We start from the raw sequence: 14,481 nt of genomic DNA on the forward strand, positions 1-14,481 counted from the left end.
CTTTTTTTAAAAAAAATAAGATATATTTTAAAATTTTAAATACTAAAAAAAATAATAATGATATTGACTTTGGTACTGTTTTTACAGTATGAAATCTATGAGTTTTTTTTTTAAATGAAAAAATTGAATGTATGATGTAAGAATCACAGGGTAATTTTCTAATTTTAATTTCTTTTTTTTCTGCTTTTCATTTATTTTAAAATTGTATTTTTTTATATTAAACGAATTATTTATTTTTAATGAATTTTATATTTCATAACAAACACTCGTTAGCCCAGTTGGTGCATGGGCAAAGCACTTTTTGTATATATATATATATATATATATATATGTTTCATCATGAAAATTTACGTATATTTGATTTTTTAGGTTTTGCAGGGGTATATGTGAAAGAAAAAATAATTTAATTGGGCTCAATGGAATGGGCCGGATTTGGAAGTATTAATGGATCGACATACAATAAAAATCATGGGCCGCGATTTCGGAAAAATTAATTACCAGTAATTCAAATTTCAAAATTATTTCCAAAGTTTTCCACTTTGTTTTATTATTATTATTTATTTATTTGTTTTATTTATATTTTTTGCAAGTTCTTTGTGATTTATATAAAAATGAACATCAGTGAAACATTTATTTTCTACCTTAAAATAAAGTTAAAATAAAAATAAAAAATAAAAAATAGGCAACGAAAAATTGATCATTTTGGTTCTCTGACTAAATTCATAATATCAATTAAACAACATTAAACATGATTATTTAATTATTAACAAGCAAACCTACCTAAAACTGCATTTGTATTTTTAGCCATTATTTTCAAAATTTTAATGTTATGAAAGTTATCTTAATCTTTAAAGTTTCATCCATTTAAATATTATTTTAATTTGGTTTTTATTTTTCTAGCCAAAAAAATAAAATAAAGAGGAGTGATTTATCATTCCCAATGAAATTTAATACACTCACAAGTCACAATTCCATCTCCACATGTACATATAATTTTCCCATACGCCACCCATATTTTATCACATGAGATATTTTTAATCTCAATCGATTCAATTTTTCCTCCAAATTTAATTATAATATATCTAAATCACTGTACAAACTAAAATATGATTTTATGAAATATGAACTATAAAATATGATTTTATTTTTTTTAACAAAGAGTATACATATATAATAACAAGAGTATACAAATCCAAGAGTGATTCCCACCACCTAACTAAGAAGATCTTTGTTGCCTACAAATGGACCTCACCGTCTTAGTCGTTGGTCATCCCACTTGTTTTTATTTCTAGCTTTGGGGTGCCTCATCTCTGGGGGTGCTTCCCGTGTTTCCTATATTAGTATATTGTGTATTTTTTTTCTTCAGTTGTGTTTTTTTCCCATTGTTGTTTTTTTGGTTCTATTTATTTATTTATTTATTTTTGTATTTGCTTATTTTTATTTAGCTTTTCTAATAAATCTCTTATATATCCATTTTATTCATATAATAATAATTAAATTTTCTCAAGAATTAGTTCTTTATTTTTAAAAATACCAATTTACCGTTACTGTTTTTTTTTATTTTAGAAAGAATTATATCAACCTATAAACATCAATATTCCCAATCAAACATAAAATTACAAAAACATTAGAAAAAAACACAATTGAACCAATGGTCTTTGGGTCAATTGGTATCGGGTCCTTTGCGTAGGATATTCGTTTCGGGGAGGCCGAGATCGAACTTTCATGTCTCTGCAGTGAGGCGTGTGGGTCGGCGATTGACGCTTCTTTCACATCGCGACTTCCGGATTACGGTGTTTGTCGCGCTTTCTCGACACAATTGAAAAAGAATTAAAAATAAAAACAAAGGCATACGGTTGGTGACCGTTAGTACCTATATAGAAATTTTCCCTCTCAAAATCCAACGGTTTTTTCAAGAAAAGAAAAAAAAAAAACCACCAAAATGACAACCATTCATTCATTCATTCATTCAATTCATTGTTTCATTTTCATTGTCTTTGAAGGAGAGCCACCAAAGAAAACAACACAACCAACCATTCCTTCTCTCAACTCTCAAAATAAACTTAACAATTAATTAGAAGGAGAAGGAGAAGATGGAATGGTGGTTGTGACTCCCAAATCTCTCTTCAAATCCTCCTCTCTTTGGTAGCCTCCTCCTCCTCCTCTGTTGGAGGGGCCATCGCTCGCCATTCTCCGGTGAGAAGAAGCTCACCGGAGACCCTCACCGTCTATACCTTCGACTCAATGGCGAGCCCCCGGGTTTTCACCCAAGACTTCCTTATCATCGCCGGCCTCGCCCTTATCCAAATCATCAATGCTGCTTACATGGTTCTCTTGACCCCTATCCTCAACCTCGGCATCAAACCTTTGTTGCTCATCATCTTCGGAAATCTCACCACCTCTTTTTTTGTTCTTCCTTTCGCCGTTGTCTTTGAAAGGTACTAATACATAACATACAATAGTATATAAGTTTGGGTTTCTCATTCTATTCGATTAACTTTTACGGTGAATATTTATTTTCTCGTCACAGGGAAAAATGGCCCACAAAATTGACTCCCGCTTTAATAATACAAGTTCTATGTATTGCATTCGGAGGGTAAGAATTATGAGTGTACATTGTACTATTCTCAAAAAAATTTATAATTAATGATTGTTGTTTATCATTTTTATTGTATTTCCAGAGTGACGACATTTCAAGCTCTTTTGTTGCAAGGACTCAAGAAAACATCTCCGGCAATTGCTTCCGCAATGCCAAACCTCGCCCCGGGAGTCATATTCATCATCGCAGCGTGCTTCGGGTATGTCTTTTTTCCGGTTAATTCTACAAACTATTTTTTCTGAGGAAAATGAAAGAGATAATTCTAATAAGCTTAATAAAATTTACAGGTTTGAGAAAGTGAGCATGAAGTGCAAGTACAGCATGACCAAAATACTAGGAACAATGGCTTGTTTAAGTGGTGCCATTACAATGAGCTTCTTGCAAAGCCCTTCAGCATCATCACTTCCATCAAATGAAAACATAAATCAAGATTGGTTCATAGGTTGCTCATGTCTTTTGGCTGCAGTTCTTGTAGTGTCTTGCACCACAGTTTTGCAGGTATTAATTCATTATTTCACATCTCTAAATATTACATTGTTATTTTATAAAATTGTATAAAAAACAGAAAAACAAAATAATGTTTGAAAAGCATATATGGAAATTAATTTCAGGCAGCAGTGATGATCCATATCCAAGCACCTTTCACTCTGTGTGCAGTAACATCTTCATTGGGTGCAGTAATCACTGCATTTGTGCAGATAATAACTGGAGGAAATCTAGACATTGGTTCTCCAGACATTAGCATTTGGATTCTTATTGCTGTCATACTTATGGTAATAAAAACAAGAAACACTTCTCTTGTTCTTGTTATAATTAAGTAACTATGTTATATATTTGTTGTTTTAATTAATAAAGTTTATATTATTTATATATTATTAATTAATTAATAGGGAGGTATGTTGACAGCATCATGTTTGGCATTTCAAACATGGTGTGTGATGAAGAAAGGACCAGTTTTGGTGTCCATGTTCAGTCCAATTCAAACTGTTTGTTCTGCAGTGCTTGCTTCTTTGCTTTTGGGAAAATTCATCACTTGGGGAAGGTAAATATATATATATATATATGTGAACATTTATACATATATATATATATATACATGATCATATAAGTAAGGTTCAAGTTTAATGTTTTAATATTTAAAATTGAATGAATGCAGTGTGGGAGGAATGATGGTCATGTTTATGGGATTGTACATGGTCTTGTGGGCAAAGAAGAAAGAAGACAGTCTGATTTATGAAGCTGATAAGGAAAATGGAAGACATGCAACTGATGATATTGAAGAACCTCTCTTGTCATGAATTTTATTATCTTAGAAACTAATTAGCTTATAATAAATAAAAATGGCTCTTGCTCATGAAATATTTATGTTTTTTTTTTCTTTGTGTGTGTGTGTGTGTAATATATATGTTCTTTGTTTGTTTTGTAGATATTTATGTATGAATGACACTTATAATTAAGGAATTAAAGTAGATAATTGTGTCTGTGTATATAATGAATCAGATTCAGTTTCTATATGTTAACTATTGATCTCCAATTAATGTTCTGAATTACTGAATGATGATATTGGTAATTATTTGTTAATCTCATACATTGAGCGCACAATTTTTTTTTTATTGCATTCCCATGATATTTGTTTAAAGAAAAAATAATTAACAATTGACCAAATAAAGTATATATATATGTTATTTTCTCGAATTAATTAAAAGTGCACCTCCCTCGTTAATTATAAGTAGTAGTAGTAGTGGGAGACCACTAACCACTTTCTTTAAGCACTCATTAATATTGCTTAAGAAGTTGATTAATGAGGAAGCAAATTAAGCTTGAGTTTAGTGGGTTGATGGGGTGCCTTTTTCATCCACAAGACTTGCCTCTCCCAACCCAAATAAATAAATAATTAGGGTTACTAAAATAAATTCCCCATTAAAAATATTTTTAATTATATTTTTGGTTTATCATCTTAAATTGGTGATGTAATAATTAATTATCACAGATTAAATCCTCAGTAAAATTTTTGGCATATATATATATATATATATAATCTATACATTTATATTTTAATTACTTTCCTTCTTCCCCATCTTGTCCTCCTCTATTCAGCTGATTACTCTTATTCATATATATATTTATATATATAAGTAATATATCTGTGTGATATATATATCTTCAACTCTTTGTCTAACCAACAATTAATGGAGCAAGAGCATAAGCAAAGATTCAAGCCTAACCATACAAAATGTACTATTAATACTGCTTCCTCTTCTTGATGAAGATAATGATGATGATATAATTTGTCAATCATTGTCACAATGTCATTGTCACCATTACCGGATGAGGATCTTACTCATTGTTTGATAATGTTATCATCATCAGTGAATAAAGATAAAGACAAGAAATACAAGAAGAAGAAGAGGAAAGGTGTGTTTGAATGTAAGGCATGCAAGAAAGTGTTCACTTCTTATCAAGCACTTGGTGGACATAGAGCAAGCCATAAGAATGTTAAAGGTTGTTTTGCGGCAAAACTCTACAACCAAGATAATGAAGAAATCATCGGAAATGAGTTGCCGGTGAAGAAGAAGAAGGCGAAGATTAATACGCATGAGTGTTCGATATGTCACCGTGTGTTTGCCTCCGGCCAAGCGCTCGGAGGCCATAAGAGATGTCATTGGATCACGACGTCTAACACAATAGAATTTATGAAGGTAAATATCGATGTCCCGGTGCTATTACCATGCATTGATGCCGAATAAAATTGGAAGTGAGATCTTTCTTGGGCCATGGATGAAGAAAAAAAAGAAAATATTTATGAGTGATGATGATGAGGTTGATTGTGAGATAAAGTTGGCAAAGTTGAGTACTTCTTGGCTTCAAATGGGGAATTGGATCATCTACAAATTATGATGATGGATAGACGCTAGTGATATTGCATGAAGATCATTATTTTGATTTCTTTGTTTGATTTTGATTTGTTGAAAGGATTGATTGGTTTGGAATAAAAGATTGATAATGTATATATATTGATTTGTGATAAAATTATGTAACTTTTCATTAATTTGGAAGAGACTTTGTGGCTTAGATTTAAAGTCTTTTGCTCTCCTAGCCTACTATCAAGACAGTTGGCCATTCTTTTGTTTGCTTGTAATGAACTCAAACTAACTCTCATTATTTATGATGTAATTAATCAAGATTAATCTTTATATATGTATTTGGTTATTTATTTTATGACTTATTAATTATAAATTAAATAGAGTTATAGATATAACATAAAAAAATCACAATAATATTTTTCAAGATTGTGGATATAAAAAAAAATAAAAGAAAAACAGGTTGGAGAAAGGCGGAGAGGGACTATTGGATGAAAATCCATCGGCCCCGAGACGTCCCGAGATAATATTTTCTAAGGACATCGATCCTTAGAAAACCCAACTTTCATATATATATATATATATATATATTCCTATAGTGGAGTTCACCTAAGTAAAACTGTTTTACCATTTAAAATTATAAATATTTATGAAAATTGAATCAATATTTTAAAATTTCATTATTATTAATAATAATAATATTATATATATATAGAGAGAGAGAGATGTAACATTGTTTAAAAATATAGTCCATTGATATTTGTCTTGATAATAAAACTAGTTAATTACATTATCAGCCCATTGACATTAGTGATTCATATCATGCTTTGACATTCTCCAATTATGGACTATGAACTTTGTTGATTTATATATTGTGCTATTATTTAATCATAGAATAATAATAATAATAATAATAATAATAATAATATATGCACCTCATTATTTAATTCCAATCATACAATTATATTCCCATTATAAGACTATGATGAGTAGGGGAAGAATATATCTATTTATGTTGTTCCATGCCTTTGACTTGTGTAGCCATAGATTCTAAATATAAACTAACATGCCTTTCTTCTTCTTCTTTTTTTTTTAATATTTTAAATATTAATCACCAATAACAAATTTTTATTTATTTATTTGTTTATTTATAAAATATAGACAAGTTGGGTGTCAATAACATTCATAAATACAAACACAGAATTATTACCTCAACACAGTTGTGCTCTCATCCTGCATAAATTAAAATTTGAACCGGCCACCTTGGTAGAATACAAATATACTATACATAATTAAGACCCAACATCCAATAGTTTTCATTGTGAATAAAATAAAACAAAATTAAATTAATTTAACTTCTCCAATCAATGCAAACTTGAATTGCTAAAAATTACGAACCTTGGATCAAACTCAAAACACAGTAAAAATTTCTCAAGTGATTAATTTATATATATTTATAAATGATCATATAATATATACAAATTAAGCTTATTCATTAAAACACTCATGCATTGCAAACTTTCATCTACTTTGCTTCATTTTAATTTAATGAAGCTTGTTGTTAGTTGGTAGTTCATCCTACAATATATCCTCTCAAAGTCATTCATACGGTTGAAATGTGACCATCTTTTGCCCACCAACATTAGGACTAAAGCATAATATATATAGAGAGAAAGGATTTTGTGGACTTCTGTATACGTCAGCAGTTGGTAACAGTCTAATATTTAGATGTGGTTTTGTTTTTATATTTTATACTATAGATGCTAGCATGAATAGAGTTGAACGGTTGTGATTTGTTGAGTTATTGTGCATAAAATGATTCATTGTGCCATATACTATTTATAAACACAGTAATTAATATTCATCCATATTTAAATACCATTGGATTGAAATCTAATGGTCCAAATGAACGTCTATAGATTTTGAATGTATGAATGTTGTTAGACTCCACAACCTCATATATCTATATAGCATTCTTCATGCTTATATTTCCATCATTTAGTTATAACAGTTAAACTAATTAACTTATTATCTTATTGATCAATAATCGACTACACTAGTACTCTGTACTATACATATATCGTTATTTTATATAAAAATTTAATAACTTATACCATATTTTTCCCAAGGTTCAAGTACAAATTTAAAAACTTATACATAGTAGTTAGAAGTAAGGATCATACCTAATTAAGGGTAAAAAGTAGGAGAGTAAAACTATAATTATATAAAGGAGAAAAGAGTGAAAAGAAAGGGATAGAGAATTAATTAAAGAAGGATTCCACCATCATCAATAGAATCACACACTACAAACACAAATGAATGAGAGAATTATTGTTATTATTATTATTATTATTATTATTATTATTATTATTATTATTATTATTTTATGCATATTTTTGACACTTGAGAGCAAGTTGGTAGTCATGTTATGCATCACGTTATGTAAGTAATCAAATCAAAAGACCACTTTTTATTTTCATCATAGAAAGCAAGGAATTCAACAAAGTGGAATATGCCTACACAAGTAGCATGCCTTTGCATTCATTGTTATAACCACATTAGGTAATACAACATTGATTAATCTTTAATTGCTTCATTAGCCTTATTCATTAAATGATTTCAACATATTAACTTAAAAAAAAAAGTAAATAAAGAATCATTAATGGTCTTTTTCCAAATTAAAAGCAAATTTGAAATATTCAAGCAACACAAACTCTTTAATTAAATTAATCTAATTTATAAAATATAACAATAAATAGCTCTAATAGGCGTTCACACAAGTTTGGAATTAATGAATTAAAATTAAAAGTTTGATTATTTTTTACCATATAACTTCAAAGTCATTTTTCACATAAATAAAGATACTGCATAAAAATTAAATCAAATTTTATGTTAATCAAACCAAATCAATGTTTCATATAATGGGATTCCAATAGCCTAAATATATTCATGTTTCCACATTGAAAATGATGAATAAGTTTCTTTAAAAAGTCGAACATATTCTTGTCAAACTTATAGGGCCCAAGCACCAAAAATTAGTTAGGATTTCCTCTTCCAAAGTCTCTTCAATCTCATCAAATAACAAATTACCTTAATCAATACATCTCTTATTAAGATGTAATTTTCTAATGATTTTTAAGGTTTTTCTTCTCTCTTTTGATCGTTCTGTTTTATCCTCATGTTTTTATAATAAATTAATAATTGCGACAAACTCTACGTACGCATTTTAATCTTATATCAAATGACAAATAACTATCAAGTTAAATCATGAAAACGAAATGTATGTATATGTATAACATAGTTGATTTTGATTTTTTTTTATAAATTATTAATTAATTGTTATACTCGATAGACCTCAATTAGTCTTAGATTTATATTGAAAATAGGAAAATTTATATTAAAACAAAACATAATGTGTTTCCTTCACATAAATTTGATTGTATAATTAATAAAAAAAATTTCGATTCTCAATTCTTTTTTATAAAATTTGTTAAACTAGTATATATATATGCAGACATTGAGGTTTCAACTTCTTTGGTTAAAGCGAATTGATAAAAATGTATGTGTAGTAGCTTGTCTGCATTATAAAAAATAAAATTTGTTTACAATACTTATAATTAAAAAATATAATATATATATATATACATATAGAAATAGTATATTTTGGTATTTAAAAAGGAGATTGTAATATAGTCAAATGTACATGTAGACAAACATAAAGGTAAGAGGCAGCATCTTCACATTGAAGTCTAACCATGTGATTGAATCAGGGTCCCATTGCACCAAGTCCCTCCCTGACCACTTTGTCTCTACTCTATAACTCCAACTCCTAAAACCAAATCAACTTAATTATTATATTAACTAACAACTTTTATTCCTTAACTATTCTTTCTCTTTTATTATTTTATTATTTTTTAATTCTTACTTATTCTCTACTTTCAACCTCTGTTTTTTTTTTTCATTTATTCCCTATTATATTCCTTTTTTTCCTTCTTCTTCTTCCTATTTTTAATATATATATATATAATTTTTTGACATGCTAATTTATGAAAATCATCTATTCTAAATCAGTCTAAATAAAATATTAAAGCTTTAATAAAAAAAATAGGTTTTTATAACCCATATTTTTTAAGTACACAAAGATTAAACTTGAAACTGTTTATTTAAATATCATAAATTTCAATCACTTTTAATAATAATAATAACAATTATTATAATAATAATAATTATTATTATTATTTATCTATATAACAATTTTTTTGGGGTCTATTTGTATAATAAATAAATGATTCATACATACATGATTAATTACAAATCGAATAATATATTATTTATTTTATTTATATAATAAATATAAATGAGCGAAAGAGAAAGAAAGAGAGTGGAAGACACCAAAGTCCCTTTTGTTCTCTTTACTCATCCAACAGACAACAACCAACTCATTAGTGCAAAGTTGCCTGCCTTGTGCCTCTTCACTAGTATTTTTCTATTTTACTATCCCACTATTCTAACCTAACCTTTAATCATCATCATTTATTATTATTATTATTATTATTGTTATTATTATTACTACACAATTTATCATACTACATACACATATAAATAGCCAATCTCAAATCCCAAATATATACAAATTTTCACTTACAAAATTTAAAATAAAATAAAAATTAAGTTATTAAGCTGGAAAATATTTATTTAGAACACTCTTCTGATTTTATTTTTAATGTAAAAAAAATTAATAATAATTTTAGTACTATTTAATTTATTATTATTTAGAAAAATAGTACACAGTTTCACGCAGAGTTTCCCGCCGGTTTATGCAGTTAGTTGAAGGGGTTGGGTCAGTTACGATCCCAAATCTTTATTAGAATTACGAGAATACCCCCCATGAATGGTATTTTCGTAATAAATACTTAAGTTAGGGAATCCGTTTCCGAGTGAATTTCCCGATTCCCCCACACGCACGGACGGTGAGGATCCACTTGAACACGAATCTCGAAGCACAAGATTCACGTTTCCTAACACGTTTCCCAAACAGGCCAAGTTGGTCATGGGTGCGTTTCGAGTGATCCGCTCCAAAAAATATATATATATATATATATATATTTATAAATAGATAATAATCAAATAAAAATTAAATTAAATTAAATTTTTAAAAAAAACGAGCATTTTTCATCGGTGATTCCAAGATGTGGTCCAAATGAATACAATTATCACTAATCAGTGATTAATGATACGCAAAGTAGTAATTAGTGATCGCGAATAAAGATTCGAATTGATTTGGAAAAGTTCCAGAAAAAAATTTCTACTTTAATTTTTCATCGGAGATTCCAAGAAAAGAATAATACAATGCTCGCTAATGAATAGTAATTAGTGATTGTTAATTAGTGATTAGTGATTGTAAGTGAAGATTATTTAGCACGGAATCGCACAGTTGGGATGGGAAACGTGGACCAAATGAGAAAATTAACGAAATGTTTAAAAAAAGTTTTTTTAAAAAAAATTAAAAAATAGAGAAAAAAACAGTGGAGAAGAAGATGAAGCTCTATATTTATTTACTCAATTAATTAATTTCGACAAAAAAAAATTCAGCAAAGAGAGTAAATAAATTAGATTTAAAAAAAGAAAGAAAAAAATTCTTTTGGGAGGGTGGGTACCTGGAGAAGGGAATCAGCGGCGGGAGAAGTCGGGATCGGAGACGGCGGAGAGCTCGACGTCGTCGTCGATGGGAGCGGGGAGGTTGAGATCGATGAAGGAGTCGATGAGCTTCGGAGTGGACGGAGGCGGCGGCGGAGGAGGAGGAGGAGGAGGAGGAGGGAGGTGAGGAAGCGGTGAAACGGAGACGGTGGTAGTGAGATGAGAGCGCTTGTGACCGCCGAGGGCTTGGCCGGAGCTGAAGACACGGAAGCAAATGGGACACTCATGGATCCTATCGGCATTGGCATCGGACGATTCAGTGGCTTCGTGGATCTGAGGGTTTGGGATCGATGAAAGCTTCGATTGCTTAGTTGAATCCTTGGATTCCTTCTTGTGGCTCGCGCGGTGGCCACCGAGAGCTTGGTAGGATCGGAAGACTTTGTTGCAGGTTCCACACTGGAATCGGCTCCGGCGGGATGATCGGGCGGCGGGGGAGACGCGTTCATCGTCATCGGAGGAATCGGAGGGGTCGGATCGGGACCAGGAGTCACGGGATAGCATCATGAGAGAAAGGGCAACGTCTTCTTCAGTGGTAGCATCGGAGATGGAGCTCGCCGGTTCTTGCTCGGCTCCACGATGGCGCTTCGATCGCCGGCGGTTGTCTCCACGCGGTGACTCCGTCTCACTCTCACGATCTTGGACGACGATTGAAGAGCCAGCTCCGGCATCGAACTCTGGATCCACGAGCTTGAAGCTCTTCTTAGGGTTTTCTCGCAAGACGTAGCCAAGTCCCGCCGCTTCGTCGAAGGCGTCGTCATCCGATGAGGAGGATGATGCCGGCGATAGGGACGGCGACGGCGGGGAAGCGGCGGCGACGTGGGATCTCATGTGGCCGCCGAGGGCTCGGCCGTTGGCGAAGCGGCGGAAGCACAGCTTGCAAGCGTGCTTGTCCATTTCGAGAGAATGAGAGAATGAAAACGAAGCGAAGAAGAAGCAAGCGTTCTCTCTCTCAATAAAAGAAAATGAGAACGCATTCCCGTTTTTATGTTTTCATTGTTTTCTGTTTTCATTTTCGGCGTTTTCTGTTTTCTTTATTTTCTTTGTTTTCTTTGTTTTCTGTCTGAATGGGAAAAAGGGACATTGCTTTTTCAGTTTAAACCCTGTGATTTTTCTTTATTCTTTTTTTAATATATATATAATAATAATAATAATTTTTATTTTATCCCTTTCAAAGGAAAAGATTTTTCTTAAAAGATTAGTCATTTTTTTATTGACATTCAGTCAGAGCGACTTTTCTTGGATTTTGTTTTTTTTAGGGTTGTTTAAAAATATTAATTGAATTGGAAATGAAGAAGCGTTAAAATGGAATATTGAAAACAAGGAGATTAATGGAGTGATTAATGGTAATTAATTGGGTAATTAAGGAGTTTTAAGTGGGAGTTATAGTTTTTAGGAGGTTATGGCATTATGTGAGAAAACCCATGAAAATTTTATTTTATTTTATTTTTTTGAGAATTTTGGGGTGTGTGTTATGATTTTGAGAAAGTTGAGGGGTGTATTTGAGTTTGCTGGGGATTTATGGATTGGGACCCAGCAAGGACAAGTCAAGAAAGATTGTTGGAACTCAAAGCATGCATGCCACGTGGCACATTGAGATAATCCCCTATTTTTTTTTTTTTTTAAATTAAAAATATATTTATTGATTTTAGATAAACTAATAAGTTTTAGAATAATGAAACTTTAATTAATTAATTATAGTGTTTTTAATTTGGGAAGGTTAACTGTTGGGATATGTTGGATCATGCCACGCTGCCAGTTGATTAAAATAAAGAAACCTTATAAAATTGTAACTAAATAAATGATTTCTAAATTAGTATTATAAAAATGGCATTACTATGTTACCATCCAAATTATTATTTACTTTCCTTTTTTTCACTCTCATTAGGGATTTTTAGACATATAAAATTGATATTAAAATTGATAGGAATAAAAAATATAGAAAATTTTTATTTTATATGGTTAAATATAAGTAGAAAAGTTAAATATAAATATTTTTTAAAAAAAAGGGAGGAAAAAAATTAACTTATAATATGAAATTATATGAGGGACTTTTACTTAATAATGCCCGTCAATCAAAAGGGAGTAAATGCCGTATTGTTAGGAGTTAGCTCACGACGAAGTCCTCTCTAACTTCAGTGCTTAAAGCGTGTGGAGTTTGGCACGTGTAAGAACTTGATCATTTTTTTAATAATAATAATAATAATATATTTTTTATAAATAATTTTTGGTTGAGAGAAAAACATTTTTCCTGTTAAAATTTTCTTGAATTTGTCATTATTTCCTGAAATTTCATATTTAATAGTAAAATAAGACATTTGAGATTTGTTTTATAAATATTTAAATTTGACTTGAAATGGAATATAATTCTTATGTTTTGACCTCTAATAAATAATATTATGGAATATCTTTCAAGGAATATTTTGGAATATATTTGTAATTATTGGTAAAAGGGAGGGGTTATATGCAAATAAGGATTGAAGTTTTTCAAAACGGCGCCTCACTGAAGTCATGACTTCACATGGAACTCTTTGTTTCAAGTCTAAACTTTTGTTTTTATTTAGAAATTTATAAATTTGTTAAATCACTATAAATATTTCAGAAAATCAATTTGATAACTTTATTTGGCATAATTAACGTTATTTTTTTTTTAAAAAAAAAGCAGAACATCATATTAGCATCATTTTACTAAATTATAAATTTCTCAATAAATACTATTAATAATTTATTTTTTAAAGTTTTTATCTAAAAATGGTAATAACAACAGAAAAAAAGTAATTATTATTATATGCCACTAATAAAAATTAAAAAAAAAAAGAATATAAGAGAATCATGTAACTTGTGTACCAATTTGATGGTTAGGTTTTTTTTTTATTTTCATAACAAAACATGGAACTTGGAGGTCTCCAATTTCCAATTTTAGGTATGACCATCATATCATCATGGTTATACATGCACAACCTCCATCATCCATCTACTTTTATTCCCCCAAAATTTTCTATATTTTCTATATTTTTTTATTTTTCAAAAATTCAGGTAGTCTTGTACAATGGTCTTTTGTTTAATTAATTTTCAAAACATCTTGTGAGTGTTTTGGTTTTTATTTACATCTACACATAAAGAGTTTCTTGCATTGTTTTTTAAAAAAATTATCATAATTAACCCAATAAAATTCTTTTCCAATTTTTTTCCCCAAAAGAACTCATAGTTCACTTACACAGGGTCACTTGCTTAAGCTTGAAATAGAAAATTTTCATTACTAGCAAATTCAAATTCTCCCGGTAGTAAAATAATGATAATAGGTCCCTAATGTGGGTTCAAACTTAC

General features: G+C 30.0%; 2 protein-coding genes across 2 annotated transcripts; one reads left to right on the top strand and one right to left on the bottom strand.

Moving 5' to 3' along the window:
• Positions 1-2,076: 2,076 nt before the first annotated feature.
• Positions 2,077-4,060, top strand: LOC120279391 (WAT1-related protein At5g47470). Its single transcript, XM_039286323.1, has 7 exons — positions 2,077-2,438; positions 2,531-2,596; positions 2,682-2,798; positions 2,887-3,097; positions 3,211-3,372; positions 3,490-3,641; positions 3,756-4,060. The coding sequence occupies exons 1-7, from the start codon at positions 2,245-2,247 to the stop codon at positions 3,895-3,897; spliced, it is 1,044 nt and encodes a 347-aa protein (XP_039142257.1). The 5' UTR covers positions 2,077-2,244; the 3' UTR covers positions 3,898-4,060.
• Positions 4,061-11,099: 7,039 nt separating this feature from the next.
• On the bottom strand, positions 11,100-12,114 carry LOC120279387 (zinc finger protein ZAT1-like). The gene has a single exon (XM_039286320.1). It carries the CDS (start codon positions 12,049-12,051, stop codon positions 11,131-11,133), a length of 921 nt encoding a protein of 306 aa, XP_039142254.1. The 5' UTR covers positions 12,052-12,114; the 3' UTR covers positions 11,100-11,130.
• Between the last annotated feature and the right edge of the window lie 2,367 nt (positions 12,115-14,481).

Source organism: Dioscorea cayenensis, chromosome 16 (assembly GCF_009730915.1).
Source record: "Dioscorea cayenensis subsp. rotundata cultivar TDr96_F1 chromosome 16, TDr96_F1_v2_PseudoChromosome.rev07_lg8_w22 25.fasta, whole genome shotgun sequence".
NCBI classification, from domain to species: Eukaryota; Viridiplantae; Streptophyta; class Magnoliopsida; order Dioscoreales; family Dioscoreaceae; genus Dioscorea; species Dioscorea cayenensis.